The sequence below is a fragment of the Pseudorasbora parva genome, chromosome 12, assembly GCF_024679245.1.
Source record: "Pseudorasbora parva isolate DD20220531a chromosome 12, ASM2467924v1, whole genome shotgun sequence".
Classification (NCBI taxonomy): Eukaryota; Metazoa; Chordata; class Actinopteri; order Cypriniformes; family Gobionidae; genus Pseudorasbora; species Pseudorasbora parva.
The window spans coordinates 9,141,034-9,164,610 of NC_090183.1; the positions used below are offsets into that span (position 1 = coordinate 9,141,034).

General features: G+C 38.5%; 2 protein-coding genes across 5 annotated transcripts in view; one reads left to right on the forward strand and one right to left on the reverse strand.

Annotated features, from left to right (window-relative positions):
* rapgef4b (Rap guanine nucleotide exchange factor 4b) overlaps positions 1–23,577 on the forward strand; it is a 73,689-nt gene that overhangs the window by 11,288 nt on the left and 38,824 nt on the right. For 2 of the 4 annotated variants that reach the window (XM_067458971.1, XM_067458970.1), the window contains exons 3-5: positions 575–663; positions 5,514–5,660; positions 23,489–23,561. In XM_067458971.1, coding sequence (XP_067315072.1) covers positions 575–663; positions 5,514–5,660; positions 23,489–23,561 — 309 coding nt within the window. Of the gene's footprint in view, positions 1–574; positions 664–5,513; positions 5,661–6,687; positions 6,922–20,197; positions 20,564–23,488; positions 23,562–23,577 lie in introns of those variants that run through there. The other 2 variants (XM_067458972.1, XM_067458973.1) reach the window with 2 other exon arrangements.
* Positions 4,331–23,577, reverse strand: part of hs6st3a (heparan sulfate 6-O-sulfotransferase 3a) — a 292,872-nt gene continuing 273,625 nt past the window's right edge. The window contains exon 3 of the transcript XR_010908575.1: positions 4,331–4,540. The gene's annotated coding sequence lies outside the window, so the exon portion shown is untranslated. The remainder of the gene's footprint in view (positions 4,541–23,577) is intronic.

The following is a 23,577-nucleotide window of genomic DNA, read 5'->3' on the forward strand; positions in this document are numbered from 1 at the left end:
ATTTGAATAGCAAACAACTCTTACTGCATGCAATGCAACAGACTTTTAGGTTGAAATAAAATGATGTGTGAGCTCAACCAAGCATGTTCCCACCCGCCGAAAGTTCCTGAACTTTGAAAAAGTACTACCTCACAAGCAGGGCCATTTTGAGGGAGAAATGTTTACCCAGAACTGTATTTAGAACCCGGATCCCTGATTCCCCAAAGTCCTTATAGTTCCCGGGGAAAGTTCCCATGGTGGAAACGCAGCTTAACTTTCATTAGAGTATTAGTAGAATGTTAGGCTTCCACGTGTTCGCAGATGTTAAGAAGGCAGTCTACTAAAACTCTAATGAGGGTTAGTTGACAGGAAGTTACTCAGAATGTCTAAAGTGGACCATTCAAAATAAAGTGTAACTGAAACTGTTATTGTTAAGCGTGTAGTCCTAAATCAGTGCTAAAGGTAGAATTTTTTACCTAATGAGACAATAAGAACCACATGTTACAGAAAAGAAGTAACTGTCCTGACATCGAAATTAAGAATTCCTCCGTAATTTGCAGCTCTGTACTGATAGACTCACTTTGTTTTCCTGCAGTGTATAGACAGGGTGACATTGGCACCAGCTGGTACGCTGTTCTGTCTGGATCTCTGGATGTGAAAGTGTCTGAGACAGCCAACCATCAGGTAAGAGAGACCACAATTAGGATCATTTGAAGCCTCAATCTGCTAGGAGTCAGCTGAGATGAGTAGTAGTTTGCCTTGGAAGACATCATTTGCATCCATCAGCATACAGAAACTGCTAGAGAGCTGCTGTGAGTGGGTGGATGGTCCAAGACTGGCCTTGTTAATAGTCTGATACACGAGGACGATGAGGCAGGGCTGCTGAGGATGGAAGCATCTTTCTGTGAATCCACTGGGAATACAATGAGTCACACTGTCAGATGTGTTTACTGGCCCTGAAGCATTTATCACTCCCCCACAAATGAAGAGGGATTTCCAGACATTCCAGAAGCGTCCATCCTTTGCATATGAATATTAATAGAATCTGTAATTCTCCAATAATCACTTTGCACGTTTTTAAAAAAAGGTTTCTTGAATATTTTCCTATAGCCATTGGTCAGTCAAGCAGACCCCTCTCCAAACACAATGAGTAATCTTTCTTAGACTCAGCGTTTTAAATTGGGAAAGTATTTTTTACATCACCTTTATTAAGATTGCTTTTATTATGGAGTTTTTGAAAGAAGCCTCTGCTCATCATGGTTGCATTTATTTGATCAAAAACACAGGAAAAACAGTTAAGTGAAATAGGATTACAATTTCAAAGAACTGTATTCTATTTGAATAGGCTATATTTTAAAATGTAATTTTGTCCCGTATGCGAACAGCAGTCAGCAACTTATTAACCTATTACTTGTGCTCACACACATGTAATGCACAAGATATTATTTAGAGTTCTGTTTCCTTCTTCACTTACAAGTTTAAAAAAGTTGGATATACCCTCACTTAAACTATTATTAGGAACACCTGTTCAATTTCTCATTAATGCAATTATCTAATCAATAATAAACCAATCACATGGCAGTTGATTCAGTTAATTTAGGGGTGTGGTCCTGGTCAAGACAATCTCCTGAACTCCAAACTGAATGTCAGAATGGGAAAGAAAGGTGATTTAAGCAATTATGAGGGTGGCATGGTTGTTGGTGCCAGACGGGCCGGTCCGAGTATTTCACAATCTGCTCAGTTACTGGAATTTTCATGCACAACCATTTCTAGAGTTTACAAAGAATAGTGTGAAAAGGGAAAAACATCCAGTATGCGGCAGTCCTGTGGGCGAAAGTGCCTTGTTGACGTTAGAGGTCATTGGAGAATGGGCCGACTGATTAAATCTGATAGAAGAGCAACTTTGACCGAAATAACCACTCATTACAACCGAGGTATGCAGCAAAGCATTTGTGAAGCCACAACATGCACAACCTTGAAGCGGATGGGCTACAACAGCAGAAGACCCCACCTGGTACCACTCATTTCCACTACAAATAGGAAAATGAGGCTACAATTTGCACAAGCTCCCCAAAATTGGACAGTTGAAGAATGGGAAAATGTTGCCTGGTCTGATGAGTCTTGATTTCTGTTGAGACATTCAGTTGGTAGAGTCAGAATTTGGCATAAACAGAATGAGAACATGGATCCATCATGCCTTGTTACCACTGTGCATGCTGGTGGTGATGGTGGTGTAATGGTGTGGGGGATGTTTTATTGGCACACTATTAGGTCCCTTAGTGCCAATTGGTCATCGTTTAAATGCCAAGGCCTACCTGAGCATTGTTTCTGACCATGTCAATCCCTTTATGACCACCATATACCCATCCTCTGATGGCTACTACCAGCAGGATAATGCACCATGCCACAAAGTTCACTGTACTAAAATGGCCCCCAAAGTCATCACCAGATCTCAACCCAATAGAGCATCTTTGGGATGTGGTGGAACGGGAGCTTCGTGCCCTGGATGTGCATCCCACAAATCTCCATCAACTGCAAGATGCTATCCTATCAATATGGGCCAACATTTCTAAAGAATGCTTTTAGCACCTTGTTGAATCAATATCACATAGAATTAAGGCAGCTCTGAAGGAGAAAGGGGGTACAACAGAGTATGGTGTTCCTAATAATCCTTTAGGAGAGTGTAGCTTTGCAGCGATATTGTTAATGAACATCTGCTGCAAACATCACACTGCTGACAGTGACGTTTAGATGAATATGTAAATATGTGCTTTTTTTCTTTGGGTAACACTAAGCATTCATTTCATGTGTCACAGAACGGAAAAGAGGCTCTCAGGAACGTGCATCTGTAACATCCATTGGATTTTCCTGGCAAAAAAATCTTTTTTTACAAGCTGTTCACAAATTGGCAATACAAATTTGATTAATACATGAAAATAATTTAATGTAGCCCTAAAAATGTGTCCTTGCTGAATAAAAGTAAACATTTTTTTAAAATATGACTGACCCTAAACTTTTGAACAGTAGTGTATTGAGGTGGGAATCACAGGGTAGCTCATGATACGATACATGGCTCACGATGCCAATAATATCACAATATTCTGCGATAATCAATATATTACTAGACAGTCCTACAATGATACATCCCGATATCTGTGTAACTATGAAAACAAAATGCCTGTGAAAAGGTCAAGTTTTCCAGACTTTGGACTTAAACGTGGCTGGGGCATCTATTATGTTTTACTCACACTGCTGTCCGCCATAACGTTAAAAACTCTTTTTCTTAAGCTAGTTAACTTCTGTTCACCTTTCCCTCATTCATGTGGGAGTAGCGACGCTGGGAGCAAGGAAATCTAATTAGAGCGCCTTATTTTATTAATTAAAATATCGATATTTGGAGACAGGATATTGATTCTCGTATCACACATATATGCATGCTAATGTCTGCTTCTCTGTTTCTCATGAGTAAAATACCCCCAGTAATCTCATAATATTTGTCATCAATTCTTCCAAAATGTCTGAGCTATTCTACCCAGAATTTGTATAGCTTTTGGCAGTAAATCAAAAATCATCTGATTTGTTTCTATTTTTATTTATCCTTGTGAATTTTGGTAAATTTACTGTTATTTGTCGGTCTCACTTTTTGAGCATAAAACAAAACAAAACAAAAATCTCCTGAGCTATAAATGAGCAACCATTCAGTACTATTCTCCCCTCTTAGCCTGTATCGTGGCATTCATATATAATCTATTCTGCGTTTTACTTGCCTGATTACTTGCACAATTGTGCATAGAACTGACACAAGGCATCATGTTATGCTTCTCTTTCACACTTGTGATGTTGCCCTGCAGCTATGAATGTCCTGCACAGAGCTGAACGTGTGTGTGGTATGTGCATGTGGGAACACGTTTCATTGGTGCAAAATTAACAGTGCGTGTTGCTCTAGTTTTATTGAATGATCCGTTGGGCAATATGCTATCCTCACGCTGCTCTGATTAAATGAATGTAAACCACAAGACAGGGTGAAAAAAAGAAATGTATGCGTGTATGTTCAGTGTGTGAGCTTGTGTCTTCTGATCTCGGATCATTTGTCATGTGCAACAATCTTTTTAAACCTCACTGAGCACATTCCCTTACAGTGTGCATAAATGTACATACATTACATGATAAAGAAGTCATTAAAGCAATAGTTCACCCAAAAAATGATTTTCAATCCAATTACAATTAAAAAAGAACTGAGTGGTCTTTGAAAGCCATTTGGAGTTTTGAATTTAAATTATTATTTACTTAATTTCTATTCACCAAAGCCATATAGATATGAAATAATGGGGTGGTAAATAAATAATGGCACAGTTTTCATTTTGTGTGAACTCAACTTTTTACTCCTTTAAAGGTCCTGTTCTTCGCGATTCCATCTTTCAAACTTTAGTTAGTGTGAAATGTTGCTGTTAGAGCATAAATAATACCTGTAAAATTATAAAGCTCAAAGTTCAATGCCAAGCGAGATATTTTATTTAACAGAAGTTCCCTTTCAAAGCCTACAGCGAACGGCCGGTTTGGACTACAGCCCTGCACTTCCTGCTGTAATGACGTCACTAGAACCGTTTGTTGACTAACCCTCCGCCCACAAGAACACGCAAAATAGGGGGCGTGGTCTTGTTGCTCTTTCACGTGGAGAAGAGCGCGCATTCAGCGCTTGCATCTCCCCGTTATGGTAAGAGGCGCGACCTTTCCAGGCAAAGTGCGCTAAGCTGCTGTCCAATCACAACACGAGAAGCGCTGGCCCAATCAGAACTCGTTACGTGTTTCTGAAGGAGGGACTTCATAGAACAAGGAAATCATCAGGCCTTTTTTAGGGCAGAGAAAACAGCGGTGTACAGATAAGTAAATTGTGTGGAAAATACTGTTTTTTTACACGCGAAACATGAACTCATGTTATATTGAGAAATACAGAGCTGTATTTAAAATCATGTCACACTGTAAACGTAATCAAAGCTTCGAAAACACGCAAAGAACGGGACCTTTAAATGAACTGTATGTAAGAAATGTATTTCAGTTAATCATAAAATGGCCCTGATATGTCACTAGACATTAAGAACTCATGTCAATTTCAAATACTTATATCACTGACAGCAGTAGTCCGGCCAGGATATTGTCATTTAAAAGTTGTTGTGTCAGCCCTCAACTGATGTTGTTGTTGTCAAGTTGTGTTTTGGCCTGAAGCTCCGCCCTCCACCAATCACAAAGATTGTACTGTTTGGGCATCCGGGTTGCCAGATCTGCTCTAGTTATCACAGCTGCAGCTACAAACGTTCTTGCTGGATCCTGCAGCCTATATGATATGGCAACCTCGAGTCAGGGGGAGGGGGAGAGGGGATACACTGCTCTACACTCATTTAAAAGTGATTGCAGTACCACTTTTGGCCACAATCTTACATACACTTCCTTTAAGATCTTTATAATAAGCTTGCAAAAATGTTATAATTGTCTCTCTCCCTCTTCTACTGTTCTGAATATTTCTCCTTTTTCTGTAGGATGCTGTAACGATCTGTACTTTGGGAGTGGGAACAGCATTTGGTGAGTCAATTCTGGACAACACTCCTCGACATGCCACAATTGTCAGCCGAGAGAACAGTGAACTTCTGCGCATCGAACAGAGGGAGTTTAAAACCCTGTGGGAGGTTTGTTTGCATGTTGCTCAATGTTTTCATTAGAGCTGAAAAAAGTGACGAAAAAAAATACCCCTATTGGCTGACAGGTAAACAGAAATGGCTCTGTAAAATGCAAATTAGAATCTGACTGTGGCCCGCATGTGTTTTTCTTACAGCGGGTTTCCAATCTTTGAAAGGCAGGGTATGGAGAGGTTGCGTGTAATTGATGTAATTCAGTGTGGCAGAAGTTAAAGGGCCTCTATTATGCTTATTTAAAGGTTCTCGGTTTTGTGTTGGAGGTCTCCTATATTTTCCTATAATATACTGTATGTTGTTATGGGAAGAAGGAGGCGGGAATGGGCGAACATTCAATGAATTTAATAAATAAACACCAAAATGAAAGTAAAGCAAGCAGCTCCTCACGGACGGCTGCCACACACACATAAATAAAACACAATGTAAAATCCAGGCCTGGTCCTCTCTCGTCCTTAACTGTCATTACTCCTCTTTTTAAGCCTCCGAAGCTTTTCCATGAGTTATGAGACCGGTGTGGCGCACAGCTGCTACTCAAAATCTCATAATTGGTCAGACAGCCCAGTCTATTGATTGGTCTACCGCTTACAGCACTAATGCTTATAACCCATAGACTGTAAAAAAATATGGATGTAGTGTCCGTCACGTCACCCATAGGATTCCGATAAGCCGTTCTGAGGCGTAAAGTAGAGACGAGTTGGCCGTTGCCATCTTGGCAACACGTCATCGTGCGTCACGCCCAGATAACAAAAAATGGGCAAAGAGGTGGGATGTGGGCGGAGCTTAGGTGGCACAATTTCTATAGACGGCGGATAAATGGCTATCCACCTGCCACTCAAAGTAACCATGCCCTTGATTATGCAGAACTTTATATAATGTAAACGAATGAGTTATAAAAAAAAATCACCTCCCTCACAGTTGTCATGAAGGGCAAAATTAGCCTTATAGACCAAAACCACAATTTGTAACAGACTGTAAATGTGTTTTTCTGTTGTAAAATTGGGAATTTTAACATGGTGCTCAATGAGATTCTGCTCCCTTCTGGCCAGTCGAGGAATTGCAGTTAAAATTACTTCTGTATTGGCTTCAAGAGAGACCGCTTGCTATTACCATATCTGAATTTGATACACAGTGACACAAACAGTAACAATGCCATCTGTTTTTGAGCCCTAGTCCTCATCCTTTGGAAGTAAGCAGCCAATGAAGACCATATGCTAGCATTATGCAAATGTGTTACTAAACTACGTAGGTTCGAATGGTAAGTAAGGCTGGAATTCCTGACAACTCGTTTTTAGGCATTTCAGAATCAGTTCTTTTGGGAGACAATAAAGTGTTGCAGGTATGACGTCACTTTTTAAGCCGATTGGCAGTTAGCCTCACACTAGTTTTCTTGATAAAAACTCCCATAGGCTTCTGGAGCTACACTGTAGAATCCAACGCTGTTCTTACTAAGACTTTTTTAGTGAACTTTACTTAATGTCCAATAATTTGTTGACCTTACTTAAAATAATTTAGTAATCTGAACTGTTTGCATGCTATGCCTTTGTTACTTAGAAAACCCAAGTAAACATTACTTGACTGGCTTGAGTACCATTTTGCCAAAGGAAAAAAAAAACCAACACACACACACAAAAAACAGGTGGGCGGGCCAAAGGTTGAGGCGGGGATATTCTAAATAGACTTTTCACTCATTTCCTCCACTTCTGCAGTCATCGTTCTTCTTAGTTGCATTCACTTATTTTCCAGTCATCTTGAATGTTATTGAAAATACAACTAAATACTTTGGGAGAGCATCACATAAGCTGACTTCATAAATTTATGTTGATTTCCTAAAATATCTCAACATTATGGTGCTGAGTGTTCCCTTTAGTTGGGCACTTGGAACTTAATTTATATTACTATAAATCTCTTCCTATTGATGCAGCAATGCAACACGAAATCACAGTTATCTGATTTCAAAGGAAGGGAAGTAATAAGTATATATGTGTGTATATATATATATATATATACACACACACACACACACACACACACACACACACACACACACACACACACATCTACACATAAAGATAAAAATGTAATACCAATTAATGATCTTTTAACATTTTATTGCTAACGTGTCTGACAAATTTTTAATTGTGTTAATATAATGCATCTATATTTGTCACAATATCCAACAATAGACCATGCTTGAGTCACACACAGACTTTAACATTCAGCATGCAAAACACAACAATGGTAACATTTTTTTTTTTTACACTTAATAAGACCATTACAAGTTCGTTTGCTGTCATTATTGGGGTTATACTGACAAAAGACAGCAAATAAAATGGTAAAATAACGCCAAAAATAATAAAACGGAGTTACGATTGCCCTGTGATTAATTTATTCATGCTGCAATGCATTCTGGGAGTACACTTCCTCAGCTCACAGATAGAATTATGTTGACTTGAATGGTTTAAGTAAGATGCAATTAAGCTAACTTAACTGAGTGTTAAGTTCAGCTTACTTGAGAATTTTAAGGCAATCAGTTTCCACACATTCTTCTATAGACTTAAAATAAACAAGCTTTTCTAACTCACTAATCTTAAGATTACTTTGCTTAATTTTTTTTAAAAGGAAACAAGTTTGCATACTTTTTTTAAGTAAGGACAACTAATCACATTTTACAGTGTATGTGCTCTGATCAACAAAAGTTTATGATACTTACACATTTTGTCTATCAAGATAATTATCACAGATGTTTTTTTTTTTTTTTTTCATTTTGAAGCATAAATGCAGTTGGCATAAGTAAAAAGCTAAAGGTAGGCTATAAACAAACTACACCACAGTCACTCGACTTCACCATCACGATCACAACAACTCTTTCAGTTTTTATCTAAAAACATTTTCCCAAAATGTTTGAGTTAGACTAGTTTATAAGAGCAAAATTATAAGCATAATGAGGCTGTGAAAGCGGACAGAGCTTCCCTGTTCGTCGTGATGACGTTTAATCTCCTCAACAGCCTCTGTAGTCCGTTTAGCCACTTGTTAGCTTTTTCAAGACACGTAACAGCTTTAAAAAATCATGAGTGGGTAATACTGATGTATTTTATGTTGTAGAATAAAACGTGAAAGTGTCTTGAGCTTGTGTTCACCACAGACCTCATTTCATCCATTTAACTAAAACCCCATTCAAAAAACCCATTGACTTCAGGTTGATGGAACCGGAAGTGCTAAAATGCTAACCCGCTTCAGTGCCTTCGGCCTACAAAGTGATGTCATACCTGCACCACTCTGTAACTCCATTTATTGTGCAGTTTGATCTTTGAAACTTAGCTGGCTTTTTATATTCACAACATTACATAAAAAGTAATATCTGAAAAAGCATAATAGTGGAAGTGGACACTTTCATTTTAATATGTTTTTCAGAAAAAAATATGTAATATCTTGTAATTTTGCTTTTTAAGTAAATGTATCTTTTTATTTATCTTTTAAAATACTTAGTAAGAATACCTTTTTTTTCGTTCTTTGTGATATAAGATAAACACAGGCATCTTTAGAGGGTTAGTTCACTCAAAAATCAAAATTTTGTCATTAATTACTCACCCTCATGTCTTTCGACACCCGTAAGACCTCCGTTCATCTTCGGAACACAAATGAAGATATTTTTGTTAAAATCCGATGGCTCAGATAGGCCTTCACTGGCAACAATGTCTTTTAATCTCTCAAGACCCATAAAATGCACTAAAGACGTCGTTACAAAGTCCATCTCATCACAGCGTTTCTACAATCATTTTATGAAGCGACGAGAATAGTTTTTTTTTGCTGAAAAATAACTAAATAAATTTTAGGGATGTCCCGATCAGGTTTTTTTGCCCTCGAGTCCGAGTCTGAGTCATTTGATTTTGAGTATCTGCCGATACCGAGTCCCGATCCGATACTTCTATAATACATAAAAAAAGAATAAAGAAGAGCGAAAAAACGCTTATTTTTTATTTTATTCACCTTATTTTAACATTCAACAACTCTAACAAACAGAGCACTTCTGTGAGGTAGATTGAACAATCAAGTAATAAATAAACATAAATTCTTCACTTTTGGATTTTAGTGCAACAGTAAATATAAAAAAGTCTGGGACCGGAGTTGCACAGAGCAGGAAGTACAACGGCTATCAAAAGCACACCCATACTCTCATAGATTCAGAACAAATAATTATGTTGGTGTGAAATAAACAGTTAAGGAAATTAAATTAAATAATCTGCTCCCAAAAATCCTGAAAAAGTCTGTTAGTGCCTCAGTGACAACTTCACTCAGAGAAGACCTCGATCTCAGCTGTCAATCATGACATCACACAGCCGTTTTTATAGCATCAAATAACTAACTAAAACTAAACTTATTTAAAAAAAAAAACTCTTGAATTGAAATCATTGTGATGATAACTGCCTGCAATGACATTAATCAACTTTGGGGAAAAAATATTTGAAGTGTAATTTGACTGAAGTGTAATTAACAATGCTTTTCAGGTTTTTATAGGTCTAACATTAGTTTTTAGGTAGAGAAATTGAATAAAGTAGGCTAATGAAATGTAAAATAGCTGCATATTTAACTGTTTAAATTAAAGAATAATCCTTACAAAAGCTATTTAATCAAGAGCAGTGAGCGATTCCTTATCTTTTGTTTGACATTAAACAGACAGCAGTAAAGGCTACTGCCCCTTTAAGACCTGAAGGAAGGCTCTGCGTCGTCTTTCTCGACTGTATAAAGTCCTCTTAAGGCATATTTAGACTATGTCTGCTTGGATACTCATCAAGATGGACATGCTGACATACTTCTTGTGTGAGTTGTTCCGTTTAAGCGCAAGTCTTGAAAGAGAACTCAATATTTGCGCGCTGTGAGACGAGTGCGCGCTTTCGATGATTCACAGAGACAGATCAGCGCGCTCTCATTCGCGTCTTCTGGCGATACACGGGTGATATTAGCGCTGTTGTAATGTATCACCGAGGAGCCAGCACGTGTATCCATCTACAGAAACATACATAAAGCATTATTTTCAAGTTACAACCCATATTATTGATGCGTCATCATGCTCAGCTCACCCCAGAATATACATTATATCCGAGTCCTGATCGGAATGTCACGTCCGATTCCGATCGAGTCTGAAATCACGTGATCGGGCCCGATTTCCGATGATGTGATCGGATCGGGACATCCCTAAAATAAATACTTATATAGTGATGGCCGATTTCAAAACACTGATTCCTATAGCTTCGGAGCTTAATGAATCAGCGAATCGATTCATGATTTGGATCACGTGTCAAACCACAGATATGTATACGTAGATAGGCTACCTCATTACGACTGTTTCTATGGGCCGCTATACGTTAGCCGTCTGCCATTTTAGAACGGTCAAAGCCGGTCGCGAACGCTCATTGTGACCATTCAAATGTCACACTCCACTCGCAAGCTATGACTGACAGGCAGTGTTCGAACTATATCGTGGCCTTTGGGGGAGCCCACTTTTCGGGTGTGTGTATGTGTGTGTGTGTGTGTGTGTGTGTGTGGGGGGGGGGGGGGGGTTGTGCGCGTGGAAGAGAGGACGTGTATATTCCTTCACACACTGGTGAACGGGTCAATCTATTGCTTAATGCATTGCGGAGACTCTTAATATACAATTTACAATCATTAAAGAACATCTTTGATTTTAATGAAGGAAGAAAAAACAAGAATTGATAGGTCAAAAAGCCCACAAATAGTCTATAAACAAAGCATCCGGCTGTCTTTGAGTTGAACGGTTGAAGTTACTCGTCATACAGAAGAATACCATAATTCCTCCATTTAATTAACGTTAGTCTTATTAGGACATCGATAGTCGCGCAGACCTATATCAACCCAGCCACAACACATAATTGGGAATAACATGCCTTATCACAGAATCGACCACAGAGGCCTGGGGTCAGCTTCCTTTGCTGTTCTTCCAGAAATCCAAGATCAAGAAGTGGATATTCGTTTTAGTTTTTTCTACGAATCTTTGCGTTGACATGTACTAAACATGAGTGGAATTTGCACCGCAGCGCCACCACACCTTGATGGTCATGACAAGAACAGCATGTATAGTTATCTTTATGAAAGTGAATTAGATTTAAATTGCCGTCATGCATGAATTAATTATATATTTTTAGCAATTTTACATATAATAATCCACGATGATCACATTACAGAAAACTGAAATTGCACCTCAAAATAACACGGTGTCAATATTTTTGAGACCCCCCAAAATTTCTCAAATCACGTTTTCAGGGGAGCCCATGTCTTATTTAGGGGAGCCGAGCTCCCCCTAGCTCCCCCTTAGTTCGCACCCTGCTGACAGGGTAGAAGCAGTGCATATGGAGAGCGGGAGCCTTGTGCGCCCGGCGCTCGTCCTTTGGGCATTCAGGCAGCGCTTGCCTCGCTGATCACTCGCACCTGAAACGTGTATTACAAATACAGACTATAATATCGTCCATTCTGTCACATTTGCCGGTGCATTAATTCATGACGGGCAACATTCTCTTGCAAATGCTCCATTCCCAAACACACATGCATATAATAATAATAATAATAATAATAATAATAAATTTTATTTATAATGCACTTTATATTAAACAAAATCTCAAAGTGCTACAGAATTTAAAAACAAAAACAAAACAATCAACAACAATAAATAAATAAAACCGAAAAATAAAATAAAATAAATTAAACAAGTAGCAAGTCAATTAAAAGTCAATTAAAAGCTCTGCTAAAAAGGTGGGTTTTAAGACCACGCTTAAAAGTATCTATAGTCTGTGGAGTCCGCAGGTGGTCAGGGAGAGCATTCCACAGACTGGGGGCTGAAGAGCAGAATGCCCGATCCCCCATAGTACGGAGATTGGCTGTGGGAGTTTTGAGGCGATACAGGGAAACAGAGCGGAGGTTACGAGTGGCTGTTTGTGTGGTGAGGAGTTCCTTGAGATAGGAGGGAGCATCACCATGGATGCACTGGTGGGTAAGGAGAGAGATCTTGTACTCGATCCTGAACGACACAGGAAGCCAGTGGAGTGATTTTAGAATGGGGGTGATATGGTCGTATTTGCGCACCCTCATGAGGATCCTAGCAGCGCTGTTCTGAATACACTGCAGCCTCTGGAGATTTTTGCTAGGGATGCCAATAAGGAGCGCATTGCAGTAGTCCAGCCTGGAGGAGATAAAGGCATGGACAAGCTTCTCCGCATCAGCCAGTGATAGAATGGGACGAAGTTTGGCAATGTTTCTGAGGTGGAAGAAGGAGGTCTTACACAGGTGTTTGATGTGCGCTTCAAAAGTAAGCTGTGATTCCATTCTGACCCCCAGATTCGTGACTGAAGTGGAAAGAGGAATGACCTGATCAGAGAAAGCAATGCTGGTGATAACGGACTTCTGGACCTGAAGTGGAGTGCCGACTAGGATAGCTTCAGTTTTGGAGCTGTTTAGCTGCAGAAAGTTTTGCTTCATCCACGCCTTTATCTCATCCAGGCAAGTGATCAAAGTGGATGGTGTGAGGTCAGCAGAGGGAGATGAACTTGTCCTAAAGTAAAGTTGAGTGTCATCAGCATAGCAGTGAAAAGAAATCCCATGCCGGTTGATGAGACGGCCAAGGGGGAGCATGTAGAGTATGAACAGGGTGGGTCCGAGCACAGAGCCTTGAGGGACACCGCAGGTGACATTGTGTGACAGGGATGTAGCTTCTCCTAACGCAACATATTCAGTTCTCCCAGTGAGATAAGAAGAAAACCAGTTGTGGACCGAGTCAGAGAGACCAATGGTGGAATGTAAACGGTGAAGGAGGATGTTATGGTCAACTGTATCGAAAGCTGCAGTTAAGTCCAGGAGGATGAGAAGGGATGGGGAACCAGCATCTGCCGCCATCAAAAGATCGATTAAAGATTAAATATGATTAATAAAAATATAAATAATTAATAATAAATATAAATAATGATAAATTATCCTTACAAAATAATGATAATAATGATAATGATAAATAATAAATATAAATATTAATAAAATTATATTAAAAGATTAATATGCTGTAAGTTGTTCACTTGATAAAATGTAACAAAGTTAAGATACGCTTAGTTTAATCATTTAAACAGGCCTTGGAAGTTTGGGCAAAATCTTCTGGCAGTGATTTGTTTTCGTGTATTTAATTATTTATTTCACGGCACTGGATGTGGTGATTGTGAAACACACAGAACACTGCACTACATGATTTTATGGTGAAATCGGTTATTTTTCATGTTTATAAGAACTATGCACCGTAGCATTATGCAGCGCAAGCATCGCGGCAAAAATAGACAACATATAACAATAGTCCATCACTAGTCATTATTTCGGCGGATTTGCGAACAAAAACTATTCTGTAGTGACTATTAGTCACTGTAGTGAGATGGGCTTTGTGAAGTTGTTTTTAGTGCCTTTTATGGGTCTTGAGAGAAGAAATGAAGCCCTTTCTGAGCCATCGGATTTTAACAAATATATCTTCATTTGTGTTCTGAAGATGAAGGGAGGTCTTACGGGTAATTAATGACAGAATTTTCATTTTTGGGTGAACTAACCCTTTTGAATTAGCCTAGAAATCTAGACGCACCCTAGCGGCAGCAAATTTAATCTGCCCGCAAGTGTCGTCTAGCAACTCTCAATACCCTTCTGAGCTGTAATCGCCTAACTCTTGCCGGGCCAATCACATCGTGTATAGAATCAGTGGGCGGGGCAATAATGACGACGGCCAAGTTGCGTTTGCATGCTTCTAGTAAACACAGAAACTGGCTAACGGCGGACAAAGAACGACACTGAAGTCATTCTTAAAAAGGGAAGATGTGTTCTGAGTTTTGCCGAACGGATACGGCGAATGTTTAATCTATCAACAAGTTTCACCTTCCTTCGTTGCTCTGGTTGGTGGTAGCGCTATCCTATCGCGTGCAGAGGGAGTTTGAAAGACAACCGTTTATCCCGCCCCTCAGATTGAGCCCTGTCAATGGTGAGTTTCCAGACCAAACATCTTGATGTGGGTCTGGCTTGTCAGGCTACTTTTGAATAGGTTTCGATCGGCATCATGCGACCATACTCATATTATAATTGCAGCAATGTTCTTTATGCATGAAATACCCACATGCTACAGTTGCCAAAATGTGCAAGTTTCTTTTGAGTCATATCAACTGTGACTTTTAAAATTTATTTAGTGTCATTACATTTAAAAAATATAAAATTGGACCAAAATTGTAAACTAACCCTATTAAATTAAACATGCAACATAGTAAAAAAAAAAAAAATTTAAGGTTATTAATGCATATTGCATACTATATTCTTCATACTATTTTTTAAAATAGTAGTCTGTATACAGTACGCTACATAAAGTCCTGTAAGCTTATGCCTCTATATTCCGTTTTGATCAATGAAACTGCATCGGTAATAAAGCATTTTTTCTGTGCTGAGCATCAGTAACACTGAGGGGCGCTCTCTGATCTGCTAACAGCTCACTCAGTTTCTCTGGGTTTGTTCAGCAGTCATTTGCCAAATCCCAGGCTTTAACAGGCTTTAAAAGGCTTTCATAGACTGTGTGAATGTGCTTGTGTGTATGTTGTAAATGTAAATCAGTGGTCTCAGCAATAATTGATTCATATGTTGGTCTTTGAAGTTTGTCGTGTTAACTGAGCAGAGAATTTGGAATAAATGCATTGGGCTGTTGTGAAAAGGGCAAGATATCCGTATGTATTGCCTTAAATGGATTTGGCAATTCAGTATGTCAGAAGCTTCTGAGTGTATTTGGGACCGTATGATACACATTACACAGACACTTTGAGATGGACTACATTTGTGTCTTCATGCCTGAATCTTTCCGGCATATTGCAGCACTCAATGATGTCCGAGTAGAGTCTCATACTGTATAAATATGTATTAGTCTATGCTATATGCGTCTTCAAAATATAGTTATAAATCGATAGTTAATAATTGAATATTCTGTTTTCATTAAATCTCATATCATTACAAACAGTTAATTATTCTTTAAATGTTTTGTTGATTGTGGCTGTTCAGTAATTGTATAGGGACAGGGGTTATTAAAGTTCAAAAATCACTGTAAAATCACTACAATGTAGTCCATATTCGAATACGCTATATTTCAAGACTTCTGAAGCCAGACCATTGGAATTTCACTGAAAATCTTTCTAATTTGTGGTAATGTACATTCAAAGGCACATTTTTAAACACAAATGAGACATCGTAGCACTAGCTATTGAGAGGAAGATTTTCAGCAAATAATGATTTAAAGTGATTTCCAAAAAAAGTAACGCAAGTTACGTTTTTTACATTTATTTGACTGACTGCTCTCTTCTCCCCATGTTGAGAAAAATCTAGAGTAAGTGCAAAGACGTTGTGTGTAAATATGTTATTCTAGACTAAATGTGAGCATCTCACTTGCACAATAAAGATTAAGTACTCCTCAAAATGAATCAAATCAGTCAGTTGCAAAATCAGAATTCTGTGTAAACCTCCAATAATTAAATATTAAATAAAACAAATATTTGTATGCATTTAATATACCTTTATTGACCAGTCTTGCTGCTAACTTTCGATGATTCAGTTAAACCAGGATCAAAAATAACTTTTGATTTTTATTGGTAAAGTAAGAGTGTTAAAGTGATACTTCACCGCATTTTCATATTAAACTATGTTATTCCTTTAACTAAAACAAGTTGATACATACCTCTCTCGTCTCAGTGTGTGCATTTAATCGCTCTGACGCGCGGTGACATTTTGATAGCATTTAGCTTAGCCCACTAAGCCCAGTTCATGCACTATGGTACCAAACAGAGATCAAGTTAAAAGCGACTAAACACCAATAGCACTTCTGAGAGTACTTTGACTCGGAGACCCAATCCACCCTCTCTCATTTCTGTAAATGGGGGGGAGGGGGAGATGTGAGAGAGGATTTTTCAGGCGAGACTTTTTACTGCACCGAGTCGGAGTACTCTCAGAAGTGACAGAAGTAACATAACATTACTTTTCTTAAAAAGTAACTAAGTAACTCAATTAGTTACTTTTAAAGGGAGTAACACAATATTGTAATCATTACTTTTCAAAGTAACTTTCCCCAACACTGATCAGAAGTGATGGCAAAGATATTTATAATGTTACAAAAGATTTCTATTTCAAATTAATGCTGTTCTTATTAACCTTCGGTTTCGCATGTATATGCTTATTGTAGTAATGACACATGGGTAATAACTTGGTAGGCTTTTGGGTAAACCTACCCCTAAACCTAAGCTTAACCCCTGTAGTTATGGTACAGTGTATAAGCGATGGGAATGGGATTAGGACATGATGATCCAAGATAACTTCTTGATGCACAGCCAACATCTGACATAATGTCATCATGTGGACACCTGCTTCTTATGAAGAAACTGTGTTCTGTGTTGTAATAACTTTAATGTGCTGATCATTACTGATCCTTTTTAGTATTATACATGAAGTGACTGTGACTCAGTGTGCATGATACACAGAGGCTGTCAGACTTCTGTCTTTAGCACTGCGTTTGTAAATAGTATCATCCATGTCTCACAGCTTGATAGTGACCATATGTGCCATATTTTTGTTTCATATAATCTCACACATGCAGCTGAATAATTAAACATACAACATGAATTATGTATCAGGCTCTGCTGCATCAATGGATCAATGTGAGCGAAGATCTCTCTGTTTCTCACTCTCTGTACTATTTTCCTCCTCTCTCTCTCTCTCTCTCTCTCTCTCTCTCTCTCTCTCTCTCTCTCTCTTTCTTTGTAAACCTCCCCTCATTCAGACGAGTGCTCATGAGAGAGTGTTTGTGTGTGTGTGTAAATGAGGGAAAGGGAGATAGAGTTCATGTGAATGTGTGTGGTGCACCATTTTCAAACCCTTTCAAACTCATATGGCTAACTCAACAGTCTGCAGACTTTACGCCTCATTGACAGATTTAAAAAGTATATGCCAGAACAACAACATTTATTAGTTGTGTAGACTTAGTATTAAATGGTCACTTTGATTTTGCCAAGTAAGATGCTTTCCTGGATCAACATATTTTATTGATCCTGGAACAACATTCCTTTCCAAAAAATGTAGTCTATGTATTCCCCTATCCATAAGTTAAACCTAAATCAGAGTAAATGATAGGTGAATAACACTGACGTATGCACCTAACCCTGGTTGTAAGCCTAAGCTTGACATAAATGTTAATTGAAATGTTGCACTTGGGGAAATTACTCTTACTGTATTAAATTATTAAGATCATCATTCGCGACGCACAGCGTTGATATTGTTAACTATTACTAAAACAGCTAACTGTCAGGTCCCTGTTTGATCATAGATCTGAACTTAAATGGTTGAATGCTTTAGAGACCTAAATTCGGTCTCTTTTTAAAGAAGACACTCAGCAGATTATTGCAGCAAATTAAATTATAAAGTTAAGTTTACTTTACTGTAAAGCAACTAAACGAAATATTTGGTAACACTTTATTTTATGGTCCAACTCTGACTAGTCATAGTCATAGTCAGGTATGTTTAATAAAAACTAGAGTAACACAAAACAATCTACCTTATATTTTTCCAATTTTGACCCACCTGTGTTACTTTTGTCCCAACTGATGGGGTCAAAAGTAACAATCTGCATCTTATGTTCAAAGTGAAATTATACTGTAGTCGTTCTGCATTTGTACAAAATACCACCTGCTATTTATAGACCACACTTGTGAGTTATTGACCAGAGCATATATATATATATATATATATATATATATATATATATATATATATATATATATATATATATATATATATATATATATATATATATATATATATATATATATGTATGTCTAAAAAAAAAAAAAAAATCTGAAAAATGGTACTTTCGCCCCTGCTCTCCCCTCTGCTATTTTAAAGACTCATAATTTAGTTTTGGAGGTCTCCAACAACAGGTTTACATGCATTAAATGTCAAAAATTGATTTTCTCATAACATTGCATATTACGTTTTTCTTTTTTTTTTCAATGATTCTCAAACGACTTGATGGATGAATCAGTCTCTCTAAATCGTGTAGGCTACGTGTTGGAAAGTCAAGTGCCTATACCATAATGTAGCCTAGCCTACTTCAGCCCCGTCATGAGGCTTGCTCATGCCTAGCGATTCGACAAACTTGTAAAGACAGTAACGATGACGTTGATTCTACTATATCAATCTGAGCCTGACTCGGATGATGAAACTTTGGTTGTCCTAGTTATCCGAATCTCCATCGCAAAGACGACTTTCAAGATGTTTCTTAGTGACTCATTTTGAGGTAGCCTACCTTATGAGATGTTGCAGCAGTTATTACCATCAGCACTGACAAAACTGTGTCCATCAACAAATCCATGTAAATTTTTCTAATTTATTGTGGTCATGTGGGAATTCTGTCAATATCGGCGCATATGCCTGTGCCTGAATAACTGATGTAGCGTACATTTTGGGGAAAAAAATTCTTGCTCCAATTCTGTATCTTCACTCAAAGTATTAAGAACAACCGAAAATCTGCGTTTGTTAAATCGTTTGTTAACTCGTTTGAGAAGCGCAATCGTCAGTTTGAGGGTGGGTAAAGTTGTGCCGATGGACCACAGAGAAAAAGGATGTCAAAGTTGTACCTTAATTGGGGTACAACAGCTTGTCGCTGGGGCAGTACCCTTAAAAGGACAACTTTGTACCATTTTTACCACAAAAAAGGTTCATAGTAGTACTTAAAGGTACTTGTACTCAAAAGTAGGCCTATGATATGCACAAGTATTATAGCAAAAGTACTAAGATGTCCTTTAAAGGGTACTTTGTCACCCCAGTGACAAGTGTTTTTTTTTTACCCCAAAAGGCACAATTTTGACACCCTTTTTCTCTGTGTACAACAGGCGGGCATTATGCATTCGATTCTTTCTTTTGGCTGACAGTAACTTTCGAACTCTGGTGCCGTTTAAATTAAATATGAACGCAACACGACCTAAAGACATGTAAACGAACCGAAAACAGGACATGGAATGTGACCCAAAATGAAATAATTATAAATATATATAAAACGTAATACAAATTACAAAAGCACATTTTGTTACTATAAATGTTACCTAAATTAAAGAGGAAAACTAGACATAAAAAACTTATAATAATCTAAATACTAATATTAAAAGAGCACTAGACTCACAAAGTTCACAAATGGATTGGACTTAATCTGTGATGTGCAACAAAACAGGGTCCTCTTAAAGTCCTGGCTGAACTACATTAGTGTCTACCTGACTGGAAAAGGGCTGAACTAACTCATCCTTAAAGACAGACTAATGTGATAACGGTGATTTCACTACAGCTGTAGGGCACGCACGCACGCGCACGCACGCACGCACACACACACACACACACACACACACACACACACACACACACACACACACACAAAGCTGTCCAGTGTAAATACAATTTAATACCCTTAATAATTGATGAAGCCATGAGCTTTTGAGAGCCTTTTAGCAGCCCATAGTTTCCTCTCTCTCACTCATGTGTTATGCTGTGGTACAGGGTGAATTGAGGGAACGCAGCTCTCTGATTGGCTACAGCTATTGCCTGGCAACGGCGACTGAAGTCCAGTCAGATTCTCGGCCAGAAAGATCCAAAGAGCAGACACTGGATCACATTATCCATACGTGTGTAACTGGAGCGTTGGGGTGTGTTTGATTTGATGTCTGTGCATCTGACTGAAAAGGAGAGAGGAGGCGTTCTGGGTTTTCCTGGATAATGCTGGGAAGTTGGCAGGGTTTAGGAAGGAGACAAGTATCACGTCCCTGTGGGATTCTCTGTCGGACTACACTACACAAACTCTTAGGGTGAGTCCCATTGGCTTCAATTGCCACATGCACAAGGATTTGGTGCTATTGACATGGTTTTTGATTAAGAAACCACACTTAAAACCAATATAATATTAGCACTGTGTTCAAAGTCGCATCACTATCACTGTGGTTTTTGAGGTTAATGATGTCAGAGGTCTTTTTCACCAGAGGTATTGATTCTTACTGGTACAAATCATGGTTCTGCTATACATGTTCTCTTCCTACGTACCCTCCTTAAATCTGATTTTGAATGCATTTTCAGAATGTATTTTTTCCGATAGGCTGTTAATGACTTGATAAAGAGGCGCTGTCCTTTGTGTGGCAATGTGAGGTGAATATCAGCTGCTGAAAGCTGAGGATGTGCATTGAATGTTGAGGGGCTTCTGTCTCTCTGGGTCAGTTCTGTGCCAGGCTACAGGGGGCACGGCCTGACCGGGCCCTGAGGGAGGAAGTACACTTGTTCTGTGTGCTTATATGCAGTTAATTGCATAATCTTGGCTGAATTGCTTAACCTAAGGCAGCCAGCTGGAAAGAACAACGTGTTATTTTGTTTGTGTGTGTGTGTGTGTGTGCAAGTCTTGGGGATGGGAGACGTTAAGAAAAAGTTAGCTTTTGTTTAAGCTTCAGGAAACAGGAAGGAAACAGGATATACAAAGTGCATTTGTGTGAATGGAACAAAGCCTATTAGAAGACTTCAAAACAGTGGCCAAAGGAAACCATCTGCTGCCATCTGCAGTTGTAACCCTCTGCGATTCTTTAACACTAAACATTTAGTTCACTTTATCATGCAAAATGTCCAGTGGACACTGACCGTTCTACTCCGTAGAACGTGGAAACACATCAAGTTTCATGGGTTGTAGCACTGCCTTGAGAGTTAATGAAGGCTCAGTGCATGTAATTTACATCAATCCACTCAGAGACCCTTAATCTCACAGTATGTGGTGAAGGATCCTGTGGAGTTCCTGTGAAGTCCCTGCCTGACCAACACAATCTCACAGCAATTCATACATGTTTTACGAGGTGGCTAATTCGTACAATTTTTGTTTACATTTTTGATTTTGTACAACTGCAATGATGGGTACATTTAGAAGCAGGGTTAGTGGTCAACACATTCTCACACCCAACTCGACACGGACGCTTGACCCGGACCCCTTGTCGTCACTTTTCAACGAACTGGGCGTACCTTTATCGTCAATTTTCGACGTGCAAGGTAGTCCGATAGACTTCTATAGAACTCTGAAGCATGGTCAAGTACCTTCCGCGTCACAATTAAGACGCAAAAGGTACCCCAAGGCGTCATGTTTCGACGCGCTGGGTGTTCCATTCATTTCAGTGAGAAACCTTTGGCGTCATACACAAACGCACTGGGTATTGGGAATGTTATCGTCATGGTGAAATTGTATTAGTTTATGATTTTGCCATTATGACATGTTGGAGTGTGTTTTTCAATTTAATCAGCAAGCATAATTTTATTTACATTTATTTTATTTACGCTATTTAGACATGCTTAACATGTAACCCAACCCCATCCCATCCCTAAACCTACCCATTTGTGTGAACATGATATAAAACACAGGATATAACATACGTCTGCATCAACGAGTTATTCAAAAAGTTAAATAATCCAAGTCTTCCGAGGCCAAACGATTGATTTGTATTCAAATCCCCAAAAGCGATCAGCATCTCCATCCGCCGAAGATCATGAACACATCAAATTTCAAATATTGCCGCCCGTTACGTGAGATTTCATAGTGAAATTGCATTGGCTCTCGTATGTCTTGTGACCAATTGCGTCATTACGTCAGCATTGATTGTAAAATGTCATTGGCTCTCGTGTGGGTGGGTGGTCCTGCCTGATGACATTTTTTTGAAAAATGTATGAATTTGTAATTCCTGTGTGATCAGGTTGGCCTGACATAATGTTTAATAGAGCAAAATCTCTAAACTTTTCATGCTTTTGGATGCTTTTAAATATGTATAGTTCATAAATTATATAGATTATAGATAGATTATATTCATATATTATATTCTTTTTGCACTAGCATTTACACTACCGGTTAAAAGTTTGGGGTCAGGATTTTTTTGGAAAGGTGCTTTTTCAAATCATTTTCTTCTTCAGGTTTATACATCCAACATTAAGTATAGCCAATTTAAGTTTGGAAGCAATATGTTGTATTTTTTATAATGTCACACTTACTATTCAACAGTGTAAATGTTTTTTCATTAAATAAAATACGGGTTTTAGGAATGGGATCCCTCATAAGAGGTTCATCATATTTGGGGATCCTTGGCATCATAAAGTTTGGAAACCCCTGGCCTATCCAACTGCAGAGCGCAAAGCTGATGAATGGAGAAGAAGGCTGGGTCTTGAGCACAACACTTGAAATGACAATGACAATGGTCAAAGATGATCATTTAATGCATATTTAAATAGAAAAGCTATCAGGCTCCTCGTATTGAAGCATAACAAAAATAAAATAAAATAAATCACAATTATCTTTTAAATTGTGACAAATTCCAGTCACAGTGGTTGAATAAATCAACTTCTCAGCCATTTTGTGTATATGAAAAAAGACTTCCAGGTGCAGTATAATGTGTGTGTGTTTGAGCTTTAGGTGAGTTTGGGCCGGAATCAGTGTTTCATTCATTGCCCACTGTTCTTCAGCTGCATGTGGCACCACGTCACCGATCACCATGGCGATATAGAGAGAACAAGAATGAAAACATCTGAATATTCATAGTGATCATTCCCAAGCCACAAAAGGCTTCCATCTGATTGGTGGAGCTCATTGTTATTACTATAGAGCTTTCACTTTAATGATGTAAAGGCAGTCATTTCCCCTGTATGAAAATGACTCAGTACAGCTTTGAGGTATTGGGGGGTTGGAATACATTTTCATTGTGTTATTTTTTATGTTGCAGAAATACAGACAGTGCATGGCAGGGCTTCTCGCCCCGCCGTACGGAGTGATGGACAGTGGGGCTACAAATGATAGTGAGTATCACAAGCG